This window comes from Danio rerio, chromosome 6, assembly GCF_049306965.1.
Source record: "Danio rerio strain Tuebingen ecotype United States chromosome 6, GRCz12tu, whole genome shotgun sequence".
Lineage (NCBI taxonomy): Eukaryota > Metazoa > Chordata > Actinopteri > Cypriniformes > Danionidae > Danio > Danio rerio.
Window position 1 is genome coordinate 8,922,901 of NC_133181.1, and position 26,718 is coordinate 8,949,618.

Sequence of the window (26,718 nt, forward strand, 5' to 3'; positions counted from 1 at the left end):
CATAAACAACAATAGAGGACATACAGCAGATTCTGTTCTTGGTTTTTGGCATGTGCACTATTTGTCACAAGAAGACGAGAAGCTTTGTTTTAAGGGCTGTGTGTAAAGATATATTTTATTCATATTTTTATTTTTTTAATTGCAACAGTATTTAGCAGAAAATGTATAAAAATGCCTTTTTAAATTGTAAAGAAATTGTCTTTGAAACTAATGAAGACAGCAAAATCAATGATTTATTTAATTTATTCAGCCTGACATGTTTACTGTTTTTTACATTTTAAAAGTTTTTTTTTAAATAAAATATATTGTGTTGTATTGTGTTTTTTTTATGTTTTTTACCCAGACATTCAAAAAGAGCATATATTAGAGCAGTAATTACAATATCGTGAAACTGTGATATTTTTATCCAAGGTTATCATAGTTTCAGGATCTTATACAGGCCCATGCCTAGTGACAACGTGCTCTCATGAATAATTAAGAAGCAGGGTCTTCTCATAATATAGGAAAACGCTGCTAAGAATAATTATAAGAAACTGACGTGTCACCACTCTACTAGCAGATTTGAGCTGTGTCACCGATTTTGATCCCGCCCCCAAAATTATTTTTAACCCAGAAGATGAAATTAGCTGACAAAAGCTCAAAATTATCCAATTTTTCATACAATTAAAGCGGACAGGTGCTAATGTTGTCTTAACTGATGCTCAACACACACAAATCCGTTTTATTTGATTTTTTAAAAGTGTTACAGGGTATCCTGAACTTTTAAGCTCAGATCGATTATAGCTCACTGCTGCGCACGGTCAATGTATTTAAAAATGGGGGCTTCCTTGTTGTCAGCACCCTGACTTGTTGCATGCACTGTTGACTACTCTCTGTAAACCAATCGTGTTCATGTTCAAGTTCATGTCTAGCTCATGTCTAGCTCCCCCCTTTTAGTACCAATTTTTTGTGGTAGGTGCCCTTTAGAAAGGGTGCCAAAAAAGTGGTATGGGGATGGTTTGAGTTTTTGGCACAGTATCTTTGACCATGGAGATGAATATACAGGTAAATGTGTACTGTACTTGAACCGTAACAAACCATTAGAACCCTTTAGTAGCATTTGAGCATTGTTTGAACACCACAGCCTACCTGAGTGTTGTTGCCAACCTCACATTCATCCCTTTATGAACACAGCGAACACATATTTGTGGTGGCTACTTCCAGCAGGATAACACACCATGTAACAAAGCTCAAACTTTTGGCTTCCACTGTCACCAGATCGCAGTCCAGTAAAGCACCTTTGGGATGTGCTGAAAGGGGAGATTAACAGCATGGATATGAAGTCGACAAATCAGCAGCAACCGTTTGATACTATATTGTCAATACGGAGCAAAATCTCTAAGGAATGTTTTTAGCAATTTGCAAAAAATATGTGACAAAGAATCAAGGCAAATGAAGGTCCGACCTTTCCCAGTACTGGGTTGCTGCTGGAAGGGCATCCGCTGGTTAATCAGGGACTAAGTCTATGAATGTATGTATGTATGTATTGATGGATGGATGTGTGGATGCATGTATGTACAGTATGTATGGATGGATGTATAGATGCATGTATGCATGTATGTGTATGTATGTATGGATGCATGTACTGTATGTACGCATGCATGTATATGCATGTACGTATGTATGTATGTATGGATGATCCAACCCTGAACTAGCAAGGTGTATTTAAAGGGATACTTAGACACCCAAAAATGGAAAATTACTCAATATTTACTCACTCTCAAGTGGTTCTAAACATTTATGAGTTTCTTTTTTCTGTTAAATAAAAACAACTAAGGTTGAGTAAATGATGACAGTACTGTAATTTTTCGGGGGGTTTCTCTTTAGTAAATGTAGACATTAGGGATGCTTCTAACGATCAGCCAAAAATCGGTATCGGCCGATGATCAATTTTTATGATTTGATTGGTACTCCCCAATCAGACCAATCTCATAAACCGACCGCAGGTGTTTGTTTATGGGTTTACATGCAGAGAAAGACGCATGTGCACTCATCGGCAGCACTACCACACTTGAGAAGGTAAATAATGTGTGGCGGCAGGAGTGATCGATGTGGTGCCAACACTGCAGCTAAAATACATACAGATGTGGTGTGGCCTCTGTTTAGACAGTTTATTGGCGCGACTCGTGCGAGTGATGGTCTCTTTGCTGCAGCCAATGCATATCCAGTGTTTTGAATGTTACTGTCATGCAAGCAGAGCAATCTCCCCTTACAGTTATATTCATAGTGGCTCCATGACGCCCACAAATGAGATAAAATACCTCAGAAATCGTAGAGACAAAATTGAATTAGCAAGAGAACCTTACATTTATTAGGTTAGATCAAAGACTAGAATACATAAGAATGGAGAAAAGTGTAACTTTCAATATGGTGAATAAAGCCACGCCTACTGGTACAGGAGCAAATCATTAATCGCTATTTGGTAAAAAAAAAAAACGCCATCTTGTACAGGATCCAATCATTGATCACTATAGACTGATGATACTCTGGGGGAGGGGCTTGGACCATACGTGAGTTTCTGCAGATTTTGTGTGATTTATACATTTAGAAATGAAACTAAACGGACAGTTGTTGTTCAATTTTAAAGGTGATTCCTAATATGTAATTCAATCGTAAGCTTGGCAAGTAGTTTTGGAGAATTTGATGTTTACCCATTCAGACTGAATGCCCGAGCATACTGCCCGAGAAGTGTTTCAAAAATGCCCGCAGAGTGAAATGACTTGCCTAAAGGTAAAAGCTTACTTTGGTTAGATGCATCCTACTCTTAGGTAAGGAGAGATCTCCACTTAAGTATCATACTTAGAGGGAAAATGTGCTTAATGTATTATAAAGCTTGAAGCATCAGAATCAGTACTCTGTATAGGCCAATCACTATGACAAGGAAATTGTTCTCAGTATCGGCTGCAAATATCCGGATCAGAGCATCCCTAGTAGATACAGTATGATGTTATCGATTAGTGTTATGCAGACAAGTGAGCCTACACTCAAAAAAAAAAAAAATACTTTTGGTGCTTGTTCAAACTAGTTAAATGACTTTAAAATAAGTGAAAACAACACAATTCTTAGGTTTTTTTTTTGGGTACAACCTTATTGTTTTATGTTCAATGAGGTTAACTTAATCCATTTGTGTTGGGACAACATGAAGGAATTGTGTGTAACCCAGTATTTTTACAGTGTATGTTGAAGGCATCAAGTACTTGAAGTGTCTTGAATTGCAGCTCAACAGTAAGCACTTAAATTTTTTAACTCAGCTGTTGCTAAGGCTACTAAAGTCTTGCCAGCATTATCGATAAGCACTCATGAAACAGTTCATCTCCACTGATGTGATAGAGAATGCAGTCACACTGACAGCTCACTGAGGCAAACACAGGGTCGTGCCACAGCTGTGGAGAACATCCGCTTAGTCATATGCGGCAAAAATAAGGTAAACCACATGAACGACTCATCTCGCTTTATAAAAATGGAGCATATGTGTGCAAAGAGCATGCAGGGTGGTGTGGTGCATGCTAAAGGGACAGTGATGGCTTCTGTGTGACTGTATATTACCATAACATTAATTATTATTACTTATTACTTGTTAGCACAATTTGGAATCGTTTAGTAATGTATTACGAATAAAGAAGTTATCCAGGCAGAAAATAGACTGATGAGCAGATATAACTAGTTTCAATATATCTGGGTTCAGTTTGAGTACCTAGTTTCAGTTGTGTTTTATGTATTGTTTGCATGCATGGGTAAGGATCACTGCTATTGCACAATACTAAATACTTTGCTTTGGTGTTTTTACAAACCTCCTGAACCTATATTATACATACACTTCCTGTGCATGTCTGTGGTGTTACATTATACTTGAAATTATGCAACCTTTTTTCTTAAATGCTGCATGTTAGTGTTTGACTCTTCTAAAGCATAAAAATACAATAATATGTTTGCAGATATTTAAGACACATATTAAGTGAACATTCTTGTTTATCTGAAAAGCAATGCTGAAGTCAGATATTCTGCTTTGAAAATGTGAGTTACTTGCCGGAACAGCAGTCTTTGTTTTGGTTCCTTTAATCTGCTCAATGCCAATTTTGCTAATTATTTTCACCACCCCGAGTTGCCTTGGGTGGAAATCAGCGTATTTCATTCATTCAGTCAGGAAGGCTCTCAAAGTGTCCGTCCGTGACTGAAATGCGACCTCTGGTGGACAGTAGCAGATTCCGAAATGAAACGCTGATTCGGAGTTCCACATGAGGTGGTTATTAATTGGCAAATAATATAAATATTACAAGCATAAACATTAGGTGAGCAGGTTACATTGTAACCCGGTGTCCTAACAACACGCTACATGACGAGATTTGCAGTGATTAGCAATTTGGCTGTTTGCACCAGACGAAACATGACAGATATTGAAATACAGCCAGTCTGAAGCACAGAATAGCGCACTTACTGCACTCCAGCGAAATGGTAATGTTTCTAATTTAGTTATAAACTTTAACATGATTAAATGTACATTACTATAACATTATTACAGTACTGGATCACTGATATGTGTTGGTGCACTGAGTCACAGTTCTAAAGTTTAATTTAAAACAGTTTTTTTCATTTGTCAAGATGATAGTGGTGATGATGGTGAACTATCTGCTTCTGCTTTCAGTAGTGTGGCAATAAATATCATGTAAAATGGCATTCAAACTCACATTTTCACCATTTAACACTTAATAAAGTGTACCTGAGGTGATCATTGTCAGTTTTCTGTTGTTTAGCTGCAAGAAATAGAAGTCGTTTCTAAAATCTAAACTTCAGGTGTTGGTTAAAAAAACAACTTCTTTTATTATGGAAAATATTGCTTCAAACGTGTGCTGTTGCTTTTATTTATAACATGATTTAAATCAGCCTTTAGGCTCGATAGTCATGCACAATCCTGCTGGTGTTGTCAATCTGGCAACCTGTGCTTTTGAGTGTTTGAACAAGGAGTGCAATACCTAGTTCAACCACTGGGTGGCAAACTTGCAAAAAAGTTTTTTTACCATGAAAAAAAGAGGAGTTTAGAATTTCAACATCTCAATAATTAAAAAACAAAGATTAAGTTATTTAATCGCTCATCCTCGTTTTCTGCAGTTTTTGAAGTTTAAATATAAAATCCTTTGTCCACTGTATTTGTATGCATTTTTCTTTTTAGATTATACTCTGAAATTTGACATCAAAATATATATTAAATTAACGTCTTTTCAATATGATGCATTATTTATTTAATTATTTAAAATGTGCCAATTTTTTTAAAAAAATGCAAAATTTAAGGTTAGTATGACTAAAAAACTGAAGGCCACTTTAATAGTGCCAAAAAAGTAAAATAATTTTGACTTATAAATGCAACTTTGTAACATTTTTATTACAATAATTGATTAAAAACATGTTACTGTAAATATGTTTATTTAAATATTTACCGCCATTTTAAGGTTTCGGTGTTGTTATAAGTTTGCATTTTTGTTCATGTTAACAACTTTGTCCTGTCGCTGTATACAGTATTTGATGCAGTGAATATTTTAGCATTAACAGATCGACTGCTTTTTCATCTTTGCTTAAAAGTTATGTTAGCTTATAAGAGTTAAGAACATGAGTTATGCAAGGACTTAATTTATGTCAAAATCAACACTGTCAGAAGGGCTGCATGATATTGGAAAAATTTAACATAGCGATGTTTTTTATATTCTGCCATATATATTGCGATATTAATACAATTTTACTAGATGAATAGAATAACGATTTGGGAAGAATTTGTAATTTTAGATTTTTGATTGGGATGATTCAGTAGGGGAGTGCATAAAACAAACAATCTACAAGCAAAAATAAATTCGCCCAGTGTGGCATTCAAGCTAGAACCGTCAATATAGGAAAAGATACAAATAAAATAAACAGTTTTATTGTTTTACGAGTCGTCGAACAGCATTTACTGTACATATTCAGTAATAATCAACCATAAAATAATACTGCATAGTCTTGGTTTTGTAAACAATTCAATAAAATTAATCGTTAGTTACAAATAAATTACAAACGGTACAATTTCTTATGCCTGAATGCTTTTAAAACCCTCACACAGTCACAGGCGTCAAAAAACACTAGCAAAATTATCAATTATAGTCCAGACTCAGCATTGCATATACTTGTGATGTGACTATTGCGAATGATCACATTGATAACGGAAAGCATATATTGTGCAGGCCTAGTCAGAAATAATGTTGATATTGCTTTACTTGTACAAACTCCTGAATACTACATCTAGAAAGAAAACTCATGGAGCGACGGAGCTAGAATATCAGAGAAACTTGTGGGTGGGCTATTTTGATCAGCAAGTAACCGCCTCGCGATCAAGCAAATTACCCTAGCAACCGCATAATAATGAGCCTCCAGCTACTCTCGATACCTTAGCAACCGCATATCATTGCCCTGGCAAACATCCAGAAAGTGGGTGACTGTGGTGGTGAGGCAGTATATAAAAGTTTACTTCAGTTCTCACACATTTCCTCTTTCCAAAATGTGAAGCTGACATCGAGCCAAGCATTAGAGCGAGAGAATTTTCAGAGAAAACACACACAAAGCCACTGCCGACTCGCTCTGTGTTTCCTCAGGGTGTACTGCGGTTTCTCATGAATGTGCATAAATCAGAGGACGGGTCGTGGTGATTACGACAGTAAAGCTATGATGAAAGAGACATTATTATATTTGCTGCAACATTCGCAGCCTTCCCTCGTGTAAACGGTTGATAATGGTGAATATTAGGGGTGGGGGGCGTGTCGGTTTGTGTTCATCTGAAGGTGAGAGAGTGTTTCATCTCAGTTCCCATGATCCCCTTCCCCTGAGGCTCCATTCATCTCTCACGGTTTCCTGTGCGGTATGTCAGTCAGGTCTGCTCTCCAGCAGGGTAAATATACATTCAGTCCATCCAGCCGCCCCAGAACACATATTTGATGGAGTCCTCTCTGCTGTATTTACAAGAGCTCTTCAGCATGACTTAATTTAAAAACTTAAAGGGTTAGTTCACTCCTAAAATGTAAATTCTGTCATTAATTACTCACCCTACACTCAAAAAAGTTACTTTTGCTGCTTGTTTAAACTGCTTATTTAAAATTAGTTGAAAAAACACAATTCTTTAGGTTTTTTTAGGACAAATTAATTGTTTTATGTTCAAGCTACTAAATTTTGTAAAAATCCTTAAGTTAACTTAACTGATTTATGTTGGGACAACATGAAGGAATGGTGTGGATCCCTGCATTTTTACAGAGTAATGTCTTTGGACTTACTTCAGTCCCCAGAGACCTTTTTTATCCTCCATAGACAGCAATGGTCTCAAGACATTTAGGGTGCTTTCACACTACCACTTTTGGTCCGCACCCGGGTTCGTTTGACATCATAGTACGGAACGTTTAGCTAGTGTGAACGTGTCTTCTCAACTTGGGTGCGCACCCGTGAACCGTACCCAAGTCCGCCTGAAAGAGGTGGTCTGGGGTACAATTCATGCCAACTCTGGTACGGTTCACTTCTGATGTGAATGCAATCGTACCAAATCACGGAAGTGAACCGCCAACTGTAAAACAAACTATCATTTTCATAACGTTTGTTCGTGTTTGTGTGTGTGTGTGTCACGTTTCGTACTTAGGTGACACGCATGGGACTGAGCCAGGGCAAACAGTGATACACAGTGATGTCTGCTTGTCTCCTCCAAAAACAGCTTCTGCAGACACTGTGTGATGTTCTGAATGTTTATAATATTTTTGCGGCAGATGGACGCGAGTCGCTTTCTGTATGTCCGAAACGAAAAGCTTCAGCAAAAGCTGAATGACCATGATGTGCAGAAGTGTTTCCATTTTGGCGCTTGCTTTCATGACTGTCACCTAGCAACGGCCGTAAACAAAACAGCAGCTCGATGACGCAAGCATACCGGGGTTCAGAAGAAAAAAAGACAGTGTGAACACAAACCAACCGATGAGATTTCTTCTCCAAAAGAAAAACTATAATCAGACATACTGTGAAATATTTAAAAAAAAAGATTAAAAAAAATCAAGGGGAGATAATAATTCTAAATTTAACTGCATATACGTATGGAAAGCATCATCAATGCACCGAGATATCGTATTGAACCAAATCAATGGCATGATAATCATAACTGAACCGAATCATGGGACCAGTGTAGGTTCACACCCCTTGTAAACACATACTCTAATCTGTCAACAAAAGACAAAGGCAAAGTTGTTTCTACAGGCATACAAATGTTTTCTTGGAGCGTCGTGTGATTACAGTGAACCACTGAAGTTACAATGATTGTGGTTCATTTTCAAATTCAAGCTTATTTGTATATAATTTGTATATACTCCTATTTACAAAAGCTGCACATTATTGCATTAGAATCAGATTAAGTTAAAGTTACAATCAAATCTAAGTTATTATATATAAACAGGACTTTGAACATCTTGAGATCATTGCTGTCTATGGAGGATGAGAGAGCTCTCTGATTTCATCTAAAATATCTTCATTTATTGTCCTGTTACAAGCCCTTTTACTAGCTCAGATTAGAAATTATGAATTTTCTGTTTAATATGCAAAATGTAAAATAGTTGCATGGGAAAAATACAGGAAGCCCTCATTTTTAACAATGCTTGCAAGAATTGTCTCATTGTTTGGCCTTAGAAAAATGTATGTATATTGTTAAGAGAAAACCTGAAAAGTTTCTCAAAATATGAAATCCTTTGGTAGGATTAGTGAAGCTGATACAAATCCTTTGCCTGTATAACTTGTATCACCTGCTAATGATATACCATTGTTTTGATACCTTTATATTGTGTGTGTATGTACATGAATTTTTATGTACATTTAAAAAAACAAAATCTTAATTTATGTTCCAAAGAGGAACGGATGTCTCAGGGGATTGGAATAACCAGCACGATCTCACGAGGAAACAACTATTTTATGTTTTGTCAGTTTAGTGGCTAATTCGTACAAATTCAAGTTCAGCCGTACAAAAATGTATGATTTAAAAAAGGAGGCGTGGCACCAAACCCCACCCCTAAACCTAACCGTCTTTGGGTGAAGAGCAAATCGTACTAAATTATACTAATGAGATTGTTCAAATTCATATGAATTAGCCACTAAATCAGAAAGTTACAAAATGCCGTGAGATAGCGTTGGAATGACATGAGGATGTATAATTAATAAAGGAACTTTTGGGTGAACATGTCCTTTAAATAATTACTTTTTAATTTGTAGTCTTAATTCTTTTGAACTAGATTTCTAAATATGTTTAAGCAGCAAACAGAGAATGTTAAAGAAACCTCAGTATTAGAAGTTGTATGGCAAAATATAATTAAACGATATTACTTATAAAATGCATATTATTAATAAAACGCATGAAATATTTCAATTTTTATAAATTCACATTCATTTTGGGCAATGGGGGCTGCCATTACAGTATTAGTGCAGCCCAGTGGATGACATCAGACGTCAGAGCTACTGGAGGCAATACAACTCGTAATACAAAATCACAATACAACGCCACATGCCACTTTTAGATGTTATTTTCAGTGAAAGGACTATCAATATGAAAATGACTGTGCATTTACCAGAAGTAGCTGTTGTGCAAATTATACAAAATAAACAACTAGTTTGTTCTAGCTTTCACAAAAAAAAAAACTATTAGTTTCACTGCCTTTTCCTTGTCTAGATTAATTGCACCTATTTTGCAACATAATGACTTGCTTTCAGACTTGCTAAAAAAAAATAAAAAATCAGCTTGGTATTCCAGGACCATTTTTAAAATGAAGTTTTGCATTTAATGATATTTAGATGATTTTTCTCTAAAAATACACATCTGAGCAGCAACATTGTGAGATAATAAATGTTTATCATAACATGTAATTGCCATACAATTTAGCTCTCTGGATGAGTTTCTAAATCACAATAGCAATTAAGTAGGTGTTGATCTCATATCTTTACAGAAAGTGGCACGTTTCCATAGCAACAGCTTGGGTGGGCACACCTGATAATAAAGGGTGCGAAGAGCGCATTGTTTCTCGCATTGTCTGTTGCAGTTTTTACTTGTTTTTAATTCTCTTTCCCTCTTTATTTGTGCCTGACGGATACGCAGAGCTCCACATTTTAATTAGCATCGAACTTTTCTGTTGAGACCTGAAGAGAGTGAATCATCAAAGGCTGGTGTTTTTTTTTTTTTTTTGTTTATTCCTCGGTGCTATTCTCGGCAAAGTTTGTCTCCAGAACTCAGATGAGACAGCCTGTTCCCCTCGCGGCCGTTTGGAAGTTACCCATTAGCCTTGGGGAGGAAGATGAGTAAACACTTTCATTCTTTGGTAAAAAGCATATCTCTGCCCTCTCGCAAAGCACATGAGAGACACCGGAAGGCTCTCAGTCGCAGTCAAGGCCTCATTTGAGTTTTAAAGTCCTGTGATTTTTCTGCCACGGAAACCCACAGGTCTTCGTAACCCGTGTCAAAACAAGCTAGAAAAGAGAAGCGTTTTGTTTAATCTGCATGTATTTACTGGTCCGGCTTGTATTCGTTGGCACAATCTCAAACGAAGGTGGATTTATTCTGTTTAGCCTTGGCACTTCCATATATTTATTATAGACGCCCATATTTGTTCCCTCCTCAAGAAACAGACTACTTCTCCTGCGGGGTATGAACATCAACAAGGATCAAACGCTGCAGTCTGCAAGTGTTCATGTATGCAGACTGTGACGTGACCTGAAGGAGACACATAGCTTCTGTTCTCACCGACTGAACCGCTCTCTGTTAGCGCTTCGGGTCTTTATGACAGATATGAGAATGATGAAATGTCTTCATGAAAAGTGCTCAGACTTGCTCGGTCGGTGTATAATATATGAAATATATGCTTTTGATTGCTAAAAGGCAATGCATGAACTGGCAAAATTATAAAGATGCTATTAAAGTCAGGGTGAAACAGAAATTGTGGTTGTCTTTTCTTCTCTGTTGGAATGAATATCTGTGTAAAGCCTCTTTTGAAAGAGAAAAAAAGAAGAGCGGGACTTTATATTGTTGTGGTTTGCTGTTGCTGTGATCTCATGTCAGTGAACAGGTTTACAAAGTTTCAAAGATTAAAGTGCAGGATAGTTGGAGTTATTGTTTCCAGTTGTTAGGTTATTTTCCTCAGAAGTCTTTGGAACAAATTTGAGTAATGCCAGTCAATCAAAGGTTTTTATTTGTCCTTTTGTCCATGAGCAAAATCTGATTTGATCCTTGAACATTGTAGTTGTTGCGGCCAGGAAGAGTTTGATGTGTGCTGTTGATGAAGATGTTTTCTACATCTTGCAAATTCCTTTAATGAGTACTTTTAAAGCATGAAGACTAGAAATTAAGTCAAACTGACATCATTGATTACTGTTAGTTATCTTTGTTAAAATTGGTTAAAATTGGTTATACACACTGTTAAAAAATTCTGTTATTTTACTTTTTTTTAAAGGAACCGTAAAAAATAACAGACCCTAAATTACAGAAATTTATCACAAAATGATAGATGCTAATTTATAGAAAAACTTTCCATAAAATAACAGATGCCAAGTTACAGAAATTTATCATAAAATAACAGACGCTAATTTACAGAAATTTACCATGTAATAACAGAAATTTACTGTTAAATAAAATTGATTGTATAATAATGCCCGATTCACACAGGGCTTCAGCGTCATCGCTTAACTGAAGACGTGTTTGAAGTTGGGGCTGATGCTGATAGCAGCATCAGTCACTGAAATTAGTCAGAAATCAGCTACAGTCTGAGCTGGTGTATTTGCATACAGCTATCTGATTGACTGACGCTTCCGTTGATGCTTTAAAAGTTGAGAAAGTCCCAACTTCTGCAATGAGCAACGCCACTGATTTGGCGCTGAAGGATCCACAATGCCTGACATCCCCTATTCACAGTGAATGGGAAACGTTGACGCTGACGCCTCGTGCGAATGAGGCGCAACAGCCACTGATTTACAGAAATTTATCTTAAAAATAACATTGCTAATTTGCAGAAAATTTCCGTAAAATAACAGACACTAATTTACAGAAATTTACTTAAAAATTACACACTAAAATACAGAAATTTATTGTAAAATAACAGCTCTAATTTACAGACATTTACTGTAAAATTACACGCTAAATTAAAGAAATTTACTGTCAAATTACATACTAAATTACAGATATTTATTGTAAAATAACAGTGCTAATTTACAGAAATTTACAATAAAATAACAGTCGCTAATTTATAGAAATTTACTGTAAAATATCACGCTAGTTTACAGAAATTTACTGTAAAATAACATGCTAAATTACAGAAAGTTCCTTACATTTTAATTTTCTGTAAAGTTTTATAATTTAACAGCCATAATTACCTTTTTTCCAGCACCCCAGCAGCTGAAGTTTTTTTAAATAACAGATTTTTTTTACAGTTTATATTTAATTGGGTATATATCCAATGTCAATTTTAACAACAAATAACAGTTACAGTATTAGTAACAGTAGTCAGAAATAAAAATGTCTTCGTACTTGTTGAAAGTACAGTAGCCAGTGTCCATTATGTCCTTCATACACACCCTTGTCAACTAAATCTGTTGTTATTGCTGTGTTGTTGTTGTGAAACAAATAACAGTCCAGTTTAGCGATGACATCCTATTGATAAACTAAGCAGTGTTAAAATGATTCAAGGCGAGCTGCTTATACATCGTATGCTCAGTTTGAAAAATCATACATAAACATCAAGCAGGTTAAACAATAGTTACAGTTATTAATAATAGTAGGGCTGCGCAAAATATATCGTTCTGCATTGATATCGCAATGTGTGTGTCTGCAAGTCACATGGCTTGTCACAATGTTAAATTGGGATTATAGTCGATCAACAATTGATTACACATGAGATTTGTGGAGTCATTGCAACATATAACCATAACAGAGTGAAACTTTATAATTTTCATGTGTTTTAAAGGCATTTTAAGAGAGAGTAAAGAATTGACACAATAACATAAAACATTTGTAACTTTAATGAAGAAAATTTTACTGATTTATTCAACAATGAAGACTATACAGTGCTATTTTACATTGCTAAATTTCTGTATTTGTGTAACTTTTCAGAAAACCATCAAGAACTGTTTATTTACTTTTTTCTTTGCTCTTTTGTAATTATTCTTGCAATTTTATTTTCATACATGATTCACACACTTACAAAAACCAACCCAACCAATCTAAATGAATGGTTTTTTCATGATTAGAGCTATGCAAGTCATCTGGTGAAATTGTTTTTGTATCGCAATATATATCGCAGTAAAACAAAATATCGCAATGTCAGATTTTTCCCAATATGCCGCAGCCCAAACTGATGGGTTACTAATTAAAAATGTAGTCTATTGATTTCTTCATATACTGTACAGAACCGTACTGTACCGTTCCAATCATCTACTTCCCATGCCTCAGATTTCAGTCAACAGTTCAGGCATGTGTTTTTGGAGCTGAAGAATTCTCCGGAGCTCCAAGCTGAAATGTGGATACTGTGTGGTAATGGTCATTTGGATTCCAACCCTTGATGTACTGTAAGAGGTCAACCAATCCCAGCAGACTGGGCCATCTGACCAATGAGAGCAGAGCAGATGCTCACCAAGGCAGAAGAGACAGAACTCCTGTTTCAGACTCTGATGCTGCATTGTGTGTGACCTTGAATAAATATACCTGCAAACTTGATGTACGAGACCTCCAAAACAAAATTAGGAACATCACCTGTTTTTCCTATGGACATCATGACTTTGAATCTGTATAAATGAATGGAAACAACTATGAATCACAAGCTATGGGCATTAAAATAATTTTAATTTAACGTTTTTATAGTGCTTTGTCCGCTGTCTTTCTCTTATACAAGATGTCATGGTTCATCTGGTTCTGGTTTAGTTAGCCTGTTCTCCATCCCTAACTGTCATTGAGATGAATGAGAAGGCCAACAATTCTCACTCTGATTATTCATTTGGTCTTTTACTTAGTGTTAAATGTCCTAATTAGATTTTGTCATCCTGTTTTTTAGTGTAGTCAGATTTGAATAAATGTCTGGTCATTTTAATCTATAGGTTTAGTCAATGAAAATGTATTATATTCGTCATACAGAATAATGCTTACAATTATAAACACAATTACTGAACTGAGAATTACTTTGATGTAAGCACAAATTAAGTCAATGACAAATCATTTTTTAAATTGTTTTCTATATTATAAAAAAACACTATCTACATTATGAAAGCAAGTCGCATTTATTTAGCAACAACAATGGCAAACAATACTTTAAGATGCATGTTTAGATTAAAAAAATGTTCGTCACTGAGGTCTGATGGCAGATTTAACACTAGCTCAGACAGCTGTGTGAAAGAACACACTGACTTTATTACACTTTGATTTGAGCAGAATATTGCAGTAAAGATCAGCTGACTCCAACAACTATATTTGCCAAAGAATTGCTGGGTTTTTTTCAGTGCAGAGTAAGTGCATTTGACTGGCTGTCAGGTTAAAAATAATATTTATGTGACCAAAACTTGAGGAGAGAAGCTTGTAATAGGGGCAATCAAACTCATAACGCTTTGAAAAAAGGTGCCAAGAGATATTTTTGTTGCTATTTTTAGTTCCCATTAAAAAGTGACAAAAGACTAAAAGCAAATCACAATGAAATTCTGCTGAAGTGGAAAATACCCGGCAACATCAGGGCATGTCTGCTTTTCAAAAGAAAATTGTATTGTTCTGTTTGCTACTGTAGAATTTAATTTATCAAAATATAGTTAAATATTATAAATGTGTATAATGCATTTTAAAATATAGAATTAATTAAATCTCATTATAATAGACCAAGTGTCATATTTAGCTATTTTAACAATTCTGTACAGCAGAGTTTAGAGTTGTCAATTTAAAACAATACATTTTAAAATAAAGGTAAATATCCCCCGAAGCATGAATTTAATTAATTAATAATAATGTAGTTAATGAACAAAATATAGTTCCATTTTGCTGTCTACTAGCATGAAGGTTAATATTATTAAACTGGAAACAGAAATCTGCTCCTAGATAGAGATGTAATGAAACATTTGGACCTGGAGAAAATCAGATTCTCCCTAAAAAAGAAAGAAGACAAATTCTGTTGACCTTTTTCAATGTGGAGGTGCGCTCATTTATTGCGATTGTTTTAGAACTTCCGATTCAGTTGCCTATGGAATGAGTAGGAATTATAAATGGCAGAAAACAGTCAAACTACTCGCTCTACAAACATGAGGACAAAGCAGAACAATAAGAAAATATCAGTTTACAACATCAAGCAACAAAACAAGCTGTTTTTAACTTCTAAAAATGAATGAAAGTGAATGAGACCGGAAGTCTCGAGCCAAAGAGATTCAAATGGCTGACCCCACTCGTACACGGAGAATAAGATGTATAAAATCTGGCAACCTTTCATGGATTATTTTAAAAACATAAACTCTTCAAGAAATAGTTATATTAAAGAGCATTAGACTAATATAGATTCAATCAGAAAAGTTCTTTTGTTATTATTATTTTTTGTATTTATTTTATTATTTGTTTCCTTTTTGTATTTTTTCCTTATTGCATTCATCTTATATCACTAAAGTTATGTATGTATTGTTTGTATATTTGTTCTATTACATATTTTTATTGTCAATTGATGTGTAAATGTTTGTTGGACCAAATGTGTAAGTTGTTGTGTTTGAATGTCTAAAAAATTTTTAAAGTAAAATTTAAAGAAAAAAAAAAATTAAAATATGAATTAATTAAATCCCATTAATAATAAACAAAGTGTGATATTTAGCTATTTTTAATTAGCCATGCAACAATTTTAAGAGTTTAGAGTTTTAAATTTAAAACATCATATTTTAAAATAAAGGTAAAAATCCCATTCATTAAAATTAATTACTGAACAAATCAAAATATAGTTAAATATTATGAAGGTAAATAATGCATTTTTAAATAAAAAAACAATCATTAAATTTTATTAGTGTAATATTTGTTTTTTATTATCCATGCAACAATTCTGTATATCAGAGCTGAGACTATTAAATTTAAAACATCATATTTTAAAATAAAGGTAAAAATCCCTCAAAGCATGACTCGATTATAATTAATCAAAATATAGTTCAATATTATGAAGGAAAATAATGCATTTCATTAAAAAAAAACATTAATTGCCATGATCATTAACAAAGTGTCATATTTAGCGTTTTTTAATTACCCATGCAACAATTCTGTACAACAGAGTTTAGTTTTCAATATAAAAAAACATATTTTAAAATAAAGGTAAAAATCCCTTGAAGGATGAATGAATTAATCAATCAAAATATAGTTAAATTTCATAAATGTGTAGGATGCATTTTAAATATAGAATTATAATAAACAAAGTGTCATATTCAGCTATTTTTAATTACTCGTGCAATAATTTTGCATATCTGAGTTTTGCATTTAAGTCAACCTATTTTAAAATAAAGGTAAAAATCCTAAAGCATGAATAAATAATTCAACAATGTCTCCTAAATTGCAGGTCCAGGATGGAGCATGAAGCAGAGAAGTACCAGCAGCGACTGCAGGCTATAGCGGTACGGCCCACTGTTTGCATTTCATACATCACTACATGACAAGCCGAACCTGCTCTCAGCATGCAGTCGATTCATTTACCATTGAAACGACAGCAGCACTTAAGCCACGCAAATAATGTCACACAGAATCTATAGAAACATCCGTCACATTAGCATCTGCTGCTGTTTGACGACAGTTATTATTGCGGAAGCCTACACTTCCAGAGCCAGCTGTTATGAAATATATGATTGGAAGTTTTTTTCAAGCAAATTGGAAGATTTTGATATCGATTTTCTATTTTCTTCCAATTGTTTGAAGGTAGAAATAAGCAAATTCAATATGAGTACATGGATAATGTGTTTATTGGTTTAATCACATGCTGAATTATGTGCGCTGATTTTAAATTAGAGGAAACCACAGCACTGTATTCACGACCCACACAGAGACTATACATTAGGGCTGCATGATATTGGAAAATCTGATATTGTGATATTTTATTTTACTCTTATAAATTTTGAAATATTAATACAGTTTTACAAGATAGTTTGAATTGCATTATTTGACAGTTTTATGAGGAGCATAACAGTATTCAGGTACATAAATTTAGTAAATCAAACTGCAAAAGATGCTTTTCTTACCTTGTTTTGTCCAAATATCAAAAAATTCTTAGAGCAACTAGAAATATTGTTTTGTTATCACCGTCAGAAGAAAGCATTCAAAAGTAAGAGTTTTGAATCTGATGTACAGTACAAGCTCATGCATAGTACAATATGTATAGATATTTAGTTCAGCTTTAGATACAGATTTTTAAATATGTAATGAATAGTTAAAAACTTCATTGAAGATGACTGAATTTTGAAACCATTAACTTAAGTGATTTCCTAAACATGAGCTATAATGAAACAACTAATACTGGATACATTATTTACTGTTGCGGTAAACTGTTAAAATGTAGGGTTCCACACAATTCATCATGTTGTCCAAACACAAATCAATTAAGTTAGCTTAATCGTTTTTACAGATTTAAGTGGATTGAACATAAAACAATTAAGTTGTCCCCAAATAAATTTAGAAATTGTGTCATTTCAACTCATTTTAAATAAGTAGTTTGAACAAGCAACAAAAGTAATTTTTAGAGTGTAAAATAAAATGTAGGAAGTTCAATTTGTTGAAGCGAAAGTAGAAAATCTTGTGTTTTTCCATGTCTTTCATGTATGGTCTGTGCTGCTGTACGTCTATGGCCTCTATTTATACACTTCTAAAATTATTTTAGTCCAGTTTGTATACACGTCTGAGACAGAAATAGCCTAAATTAAAGTAAAATAAACCCAGCTGACCATCATACATTTAGAGCAAAAACTGCCCAGATACAATTTCAGGCTGGCGGATCGGTGCATCTCCACTGGTGTTAGATGCGTTCACGGGCCTGAATTATTAAGTATGATGGAATTTATCCAAACCAGGTAAAACTACACCAGACAACAGCAACCGGGAGGCTCTTCAGAGGCTCGCACACAAGCTAAATATTCATGTGCTCTGAACGCATTCGAGTGTTAATTTCAGCTCAGGTCCAGTGCACGATTATGACCAAAAATCAACATTTAAACAAAGGAGAAGCACTGATATGGAAATATCATGTTATATGGTTATGGTTTAGAAATATAGTCCACGACTCTTTAGCAAACTCCAACTCTTGTATTATAAAGTGTTAGTGTGTGTGTTTTTTTATATTAAATTTTAATACATTGCAGTGTTAGGGAGATACTTAATAAGCAAAGAGTCTTGTTTCTGTTTTATGGCTGTGTAACTGAAACAATCCTATTATTATTATTTGTTTATTATTGTTATTATTGTTTTATATTTGTTTATTATTATTATTTTCATTGTTATTGTTATTATTATTATTATATGCTTTTGTTATGGATTTAATTGTTGATGTGCATTATTCCTCTCAATATAATTTATCTTAGTATTATCATTATAGGTGTAGATATTATTATTATTAATAAACATTTGAATGATTGTGAATGATTGATTATTATTATTGTTATGAACAATAATAAAACTAAGTCCATTATATATGATTTTTATAATTAAAATAATTTTTGAATGGGTCGATGAATAATTAAAAATTATTATTATTATCATTATTATTATTATCATTATTAATGGTTGTGTCCTGTCATCCAGTAAATTGCATTTACGAATTAAAGTAATTCCACAGGGTCAGTAATCTCTGTCACAGCCGTGTTATTGTTGATCAGTCAGTATTTACGTCAGACAGACAGATGTAAAAGTACAGAAAAAGTGAGATTTCAGCAGAAAGTGTTGGTAGATTCGACATCCCCTGCCAAAACTGAAGAGCATCAAGCTAGCAGGATTCCTCTTTAAAGCAAAGCATGTGTCAGGATAGGAAACAGCATGTCAGCTTTCTCCAAAAGATCTTTTAAGTATATAGTATGATATAGTCTGTGATGTTGTCTGCTTGTAGGAGAAACGGCGGGTACAGGAGGAACAAGAGCGAGCCAGAAGAGAGATGGAGGACGAGAGACTGAGACTACAGCAGCTTAAGGTGTGAAAAAGTGTTTGCCCCCTTACTGATTACATTTTTTTGCATGTTTGTCACACTTGAATTGTCACACTTGACCCCACCACTAAACCCAAACCACATGGAAAACCTGTGGCCAATTTTAAATGATAAATCTTGTTTAGTATCTTTTTTAAGCATGTTCTAATAAACAATTTCAACATTGTAATACCACGGTCATTCCCAGGCCATTATATAAATGTGTCCATGTAAAACACGAAAACCAGTACACACACATACTTATTTGGAAGTGTTTGTGTATGGAATAATTGATGGCAGGCCATTGTGGAGCGGCTTTTACACCTTGGATGTGCGTTATTTTCAAATAATTCTGTGGGAGTCAATAATTACATTTAAACTACGGTCACAACACCTCTAGACACTGTTCAGATGTTGTAATTCAGGACATTTTTCAGGTTTTTCCTCAAACAGCTCATGTGTGTGACTAAATTTCCTATCTAAAGCCTTTTGTTTTGGTTTCTGACTGCTGTGTCGGTAAAATAACTGAAATCATTCAGCACCGTGAGATATAACTGCACTACGGTCAAAAGTGGCCTGCTGGAACTACTTTTGTACACTGTTGGATATTCATCAGCCAATCAGAATCAAGCAATTAACAGCCCCATAATTTATAATATAAAGTAATTTATCACACACAGAGAGACATATACTATTGTGGTTAATACTATGTTTGCTTATTTTGAAGTTTATTAGTAATTCAACACACACAGACCATATGGTATTGTATTTATTTTGAATTGTTGTTATAGTATTTTCACACACACACACACACACACACACACACACACACACACACACACACACACACACACACACACACACACACACACACACACACACACACACACACACACACACACACACACACACACACACTAATGCAGTTAGTTTGCTTAATTTAAAGCATTTATAGTTATACATTATTGTGCTTATTTTGAAATGTTGTAGCAATTAAACACACACAAACATACACTATTTTGGTTATTTGCTGTTTTTGAATAGTTTATAGTTCAGTATAATTTAACACACACACACACACACACACCCATCTGCTTGACCTTATTTAGCAGCAGACACGTCAGGTCACGTTTGCGTTTAAACAGGCTGCGTCACAGGCTTTAATTTCACAGATGAAAGGCTTGCATGCACACACACAACTAAAACACACACCGTCACCAGAGCCACACATATAATACAAAATCCACCATTCAGTGTCTACAAACAGACACACACACACACACACATCCTGAGAAGTGAAACATTATCCTGAAGGTTTCATGACTCCTCCGACTTTTGTGTGTGTGTGTGTTTGCTCTCCATTGTTTTCATAATATTTCCAGATTGGCGTTCCCTCTTCCTATTCCTTTGTTTTCTTACTTGGTTCCAAGAATTTTTTTTAATATAAACACAGAAGGTGTGTGTACATTTACGGGTGTTACTTTAACTATTAGCCCTTTTGTTCAGTACGTGTAGAAAAACAACATCCTTAAGCAAACTGTTCACACTCACACGGCTAGTCATTTTCTTGTTTTACTTTGATTAGTTTTATTGACACTGTCATCATTTGTATGAAACATTACAGTCATTTACTCCTCAAATTAAACGACTCATAAAGACAGGCCTGGATCCAGTCTGATGGAAGGGGTGGGTTTTTTTAAAACAGAAACTGGACCTTTTTGCAGGTTTTTGTCTCATTTTTGGTTAAATTATGAGGTTTAAATACTGCATTTTAGTGATATTTTAAGCACATTTTTAGCTGGATTAGCTTGTTAGCTGGTCATCATAACTACGTTTCAATGTACAAAAAATTTCCTTAAGATTTACAATATGTACAAAATACAAATTTTACAAATTTATCACATATCATTAGTAGAAAAAAAGAGAATCTGTTAAAAGTTTTAAATTTAAAACTGTGGCCTACTGTCATTTATTAGACAAATATCAAACTGGCCAGCACATTCAACTATCCTCAGAATTTAGCCATTTGAAAGATTAAAATTCATTGATTTTAATATGAGCTGCTTTTAGTACTTTAAATATTTTATTGGTCTTTTTTGTTTTAAGAATAATATCAAGAATATAGTAGTGAAAGGGGACTTCACTTTCATCAGATTGTATTTATTAGACTCATGAAAAATAATTGTTTGCATTAGTTTGGGAGAAGCATCAAGGTGGTCACACAAGTCTTCACATTGTTTTATTGCTCAGCAACGTGAACACCTCCAAATGGTGTAAAATAAAAAGTCACATAACATATTTATAAGGGTATAATTTACCTAAAAATGTCACTTCTGTCTTAATGTAATAATGTATTTGCGGTCGTGAAATCACACGTGAGCTGACGCACTGTTTGTTTACCATCAAGAGAACGCATGTGTGCCTGAGAATGACGTATACTTTAGTGAACAGATCCTGCATTGGTCATTTTTTGTTTCAAGAATAAGGTCCAAGATTTAGAATAAAAGTTACTTGTAAAATGTTTTCTCTATTTAAAAACAATACAGTAGCAAAAGTTGATTACACCTACGTCAGATTGTATGTTTTCTTGCGAAGCTTGGACTTGGACAAAACTGATTACTGCAGTCACATCAAAGAGACAGCCAACAGAGGATTCCACTTAGTCTTAGAGCCTTTATCGATGGATTATTTTTAATATTTACTGTATGATGGCATCGCAGTCAAACCAGGACTAAAAAGGGCTTATTTATGGGACAATTCTGGACCTTTTTCAGTGAGGGGTGGGTCGACCCACCTGAACACCTCTTGATAGATGATTGTAATGAAACATCATAATTATAATTTACCTTTAAACAATATTTGCTCAAAAATAAACATCATTAACAGCAAATTCACAGCTCTAGATTTTTCTCTGAAACTCTACCAAAGGTTTTCACTTCATAACAAAAAATGCTTTAGAGAATCATCATCATGAGATAAACTATAAAGTGAAAAGTGAATAAAAAGTTCATTGGTTTGAAAATTGACAGAAAAGGTAAAATGTTGGTTAAATTCAACAACTATGACATGTTAAATAATATGTTAATGTGCAGAGTAGAGTCTGTCTTGTGTTAGCTTTTATTAGATGTCTTTTCAGTTTTCATGTTCATCATTTCCTGTGTGCATTTATCGGAGTTTCTCGTTGATCTGCATGTGTGCGTCAAAACAGACATGAGCATTTTTATGACTGATTTAAACACACACAAAAAACACTCTAGCTGTTCTGATTCCTCTGATGTATCCTTTCAGAAACGAGTCGTTACTTGTTTTTGCAGCAGGAGCTGAAATTACCAAAGGACTGAAAGTACATTACACAGCAGGAAATTTCATTTCAGACTTTAACCTTTTGGCATTCTCAAAATTGTGTAAGATGTTTTGCAGCCGATTTATTCACTCCTAGAGCACTGCAACTTTTCTGATTCTAGATTTGCACTGCTTTGAAGACCGCATGAAGTGGTTAAGCAAACAGCTTTACATAAAAAATAACATTTGCTGTTTGTTCAAACTACTTGGTTAAAATGAGCTCTTAAACTAAAATCTTGAGTTTTTTAAGGGGGGAAATGTAATTGTTTCATGTTCAATCCACTTAAATATGTAAAAACTTTAACTTTATTTCTCCTTCTTGTCCCAACACACTTTGATTGTGTGGAACCCAGCATTTTTATACAGCGTATGAATGCTTTTTGTAAAGTTTTTTTTTCTGCTCCATTTTAAAACTACTTATTTAAAATGAGCTGATTCAACAATTTGTGAGGGTTCATGTGACAACTTAATTGTTTTATGTTCAATCCACTTAAATATGTAAAAACAATTGAATTAACTTAATCGATTTGTGTTGGGACAACCTGAAGGAATTGTGTGGAACCCTACATTTTGTCACAGTGTATATACAAAATTAGGAGGAAAGACACTGTCATTTTAGAGACTACTTTTTCCCCAGGAGAAACAATATCAATATCAATTTTAAAGCATTCATCTGCTAAAAGTTAATTTTTCAAATTTTTTTCAGTCTATATTATACATAACAATGTAAATAAAAGTCACTTTATGAAACGTTTCGTTGCTTTTTCAGATAACAAATCCACTAGAGGGCGCGGTCTACATTTTAAGTATAAAAACTGTTACGTTTTGATTTGAATTTCAGATACACATCTGATACAAGCAGGGCTTGTTGTACACATCACTAGCCCCTTTTACACATACAGACCTTTCCGGAAAATTACTGGCAATTTTCCGGAAAGGTTGTATGTGTGAACAGGCCCTTTTTGAAAATACCGGTAAATTTGTTCCGGCTATTTTCTGGAAAGAGAAGTTGTAACATTACCAGTAATTTTCCGAAATGCTGCGCTGTGTGAATGCAGAAGGAAGATTGCCGGAAAGAGCGTGTACACGTTTAGGACGTGCTGACGTGAAACGTCTACTTTAGCCAATCAGAACAGTCAGACGCATTCACGTGCGCGCAGTTTATGAGAATAAAAGCCTTTGAATATTTTTCCAGACACCTTTAGCTGCTAGATGTTAGTCAGATAATGTTTCTATGTTCCTTCTTAATGCCAACTGTGTAAATAATTATCGATAAAATGTTTATGATAATCCGTTGTTGTTTACCTTCAAGCTTTGCATGTGCCCTTGAGCGCCCATAGCGCCAGCACACACACATATCAAGTACATCTCGACATGCGAAAGTGTTTCTCTATGTTTTCATTGGAGTTGTACTCAATACTGATGAAAGGGGCTACTGTAATAACAACTAACCTAAACTTATCCTTCAATCCAACCAATAGTGTTATCAAAAATAACACTATTTACATTTTGTAGCTTGATTTTAGACTCTATATATGCACTAAACTAACGAGATTACATTAAACTGTGAATTAAAAGGCACATGATGTTTTGAAAAATCAAGCAAAAGCAAGTGGATAAACAATAATTTCATATAAATAGTATTGCTGTTTTTCACTCATGGGGATTAAGCCGAACACTGGATGGTCGTATTTGCCTGTTGACCTCCTGTTTTGCTACATCTCATAGTCATTGTGTCTTTTGGTGCAAATTTCAGTGGTTTGAATAGAACAGCATTGTTGCATTTGTATCGCAATTGTGTCACTTTTGGTGTCAGTGTGCTCCAGTAAGCAGTGTGCTGTAGCTTCTTTATTTGGCTGTGAGTGTGAACTGCTGATAAGAGACACATTTAAATAATGTACAGGCCACTTTAATTACCTCTGCCTGTTTCTCTGACAGAGAAAGTCCCTGCGAGACCAGTGGCTGATGGAAGGACCTCCAACATCTCCTGACAGTGCAGGACCCCGATCTCCCCTCTGGGGCTCCAAAGCTCAGGAGATTGAGACACACATTACCAAGTACGCTTTTAATTGTCGTATTTAATTAACCCTGAGGTTGTGGATGGTTACCACAGCACTTATAGCGGTGGCTAAACTGATATACAAGTTGTTCAAGTTGTTTTTAGTAGGATTTTTACATTATCTGACAACAAAATGACAAACTTTATTTCAAAGCAAAAGTCTGACAGAAATTGACATGTAAATTATGAGTAAATCTTAATTATGACAAATGTAAATATATTTAGATAAATGTCAGCTGCCATGGAAAATTACTCATTTATGATTTACAGACTATTAAATAACAGAAGCACTGGATAAACGTTCATAGTTTGGGTATAAACATGAACATCTATAATAGCTATAAAACTGAAAAGATCCTGAAAGGACGCTTATTTAAATATATTCTTCTACACCAGTTTATTTTATAATACTTTATTAAGCAAAAACTTGAATGACAGTAAGTACATGACATGTAAACTGAATGGTATAATTTGCTTGTTTTGGACATTGTAATAATGAAATGCAGTTATGTAAACAACCAAAACATTACCCTTATTCTAAACCAACCCCACAAAAATAATAATAAAATCAAATTAGTTAATAATAAAAAAAAGAATAAAATGTATGCTAAATACTAAAAGAAGAAGATGAAAGAAAAAACAAGGGGGGGGGGGGGGGGCTTACGTCTACAAAGAAGGTAAAGCTCAAAGAAGGTAAGGTCTAGACAAAAGAAACCACAAAAGATTATTAAAAAGTCTCGACATATGACTTCCCCTTTCCCTAATGGAGTATTTCATTTTTTTCAAATGTAAAAAAGACATTGGACCCTATCATACACCCGGCGCAATATGCGAAGCAAATGTTATTTGCTTAGTTTTTGTTCCACACAAGAGTCGTTTTTCACGGTTTGGACCACGCTGTTTAAATAGCAAATGCATTTGTGCTCACGTGCTCCCATAGACGTTCTGGTCTGAAAAATGAGGTGTGTTAAGGTGCACTGCTGGCACGTTACTGTTTTGAGGAACTAAAATAGACTGCGCAATAGACCAGCTGAGAGCAGGTCAAAAGTCCACCGCAGAGCGCGTTAGTTGTGCGCCTCGCTTACACATTGCTTAATACACTCAAGATGTACAGCAATACGCAAATATCTTTACAAATAAAAAATAATTGAAGGTATAAAATAATACAATAATTATTATTTTCTACATAAATATAAAAAACACTGTCTTCATGCCTTCTTCGTCTCTGGTGGCTTTTTTTTTTGTTTTTTATTCATGACAATTTGCTTTTGTATAATGTTATTATTATCATTAATATTATTTATTATATGCAGATTTATATTTGTTTTATTAAAAACAAGCTTAGATTTGTCTACCGGTTTTGGACTATAAAAGGCATTGCATGTGTGTTTGGATATAACTCCGTTTTTTGACCACACTTTGTTAATATTGTTCATTTTTTCATTTGCCGGAAACTAGAACTGAATTTAGAAATAGTTTTGAAACGAATATTTGCGCTTAAAAAATTAAATTTGTAGATCTGTGCGCACAACATGTTTCCTTATACGCAAAAGAGAGTGAAAGTAAAGAATCTCTCATTCTCGCGCTGCTGATGCCCTGTTTAACAGTTTTCTAGCTAGTGAAGTGTTCAGTTTTTCCACTTACAAAGTCTGTCATGTAAATAGCAAATGCACCATGGTGCGACACAACTGACTCTTAAAGGGAATGAGAGATGAGACTCTGATTGATTTATTCTCAAAACACACCCATAACTCATTAAGAGTATAAGCTCAACCCTGTTAGACCATGCGCCAAGGCGCAAAATGTATTTTTCGGTGTTAAAATAGTTAAAGTGGATTCGGACACACGCCCTGCGCCTTGGACTTTGTGTCTAGATCATTAAAATAGAGCCCATTAGGTCCTGCATCCAGGACAGATTTGCAGGGTCACATGGGGATTTTTCCAATTTAGCAAGATCTGCCTTCTGGCTAACAATGAGGCAAAAGCAATAACATTTATATTGCACTTTTTTTTAAACCTCCAGGAGGGCGAAAACCAAAAATTTCAATTATTAGGCAGGGTTTCACAGAATGATTAAGAGCACTTGACAGCATGTCAAAAAAGAAGACCAGA

The 26,718-nt window shown here is 34.5% G+C and overlaps 1 protein-coding gene across 2 annotated transcripts in view; it reads left to right on the plus strand.

The window, feature by feature from the left end:
* palm3 (paralemmin 3) overlaps positions 1–26,718 on the plus strand; it is an 85,240-nt gene that overhangs the window by 40,845 nt on the left and 17,677 nt on the right. For both annotated transcript variants that reach the window (XM_021476937.3, NM_001080085.1), the window contains 3 exon segments: positions 16,605–16,659; positions 19,131–19,211; positions 24,486–24,604. In XM_021476937.3, coding sequence (XP_021332612.2) covers positions 16,612–16,659; positions 19,131–19,211; positions 24,486–24,604 — 248 coding nt within the window. In that variant the 5' untranslated portion in view covers positions 16,605–16,611.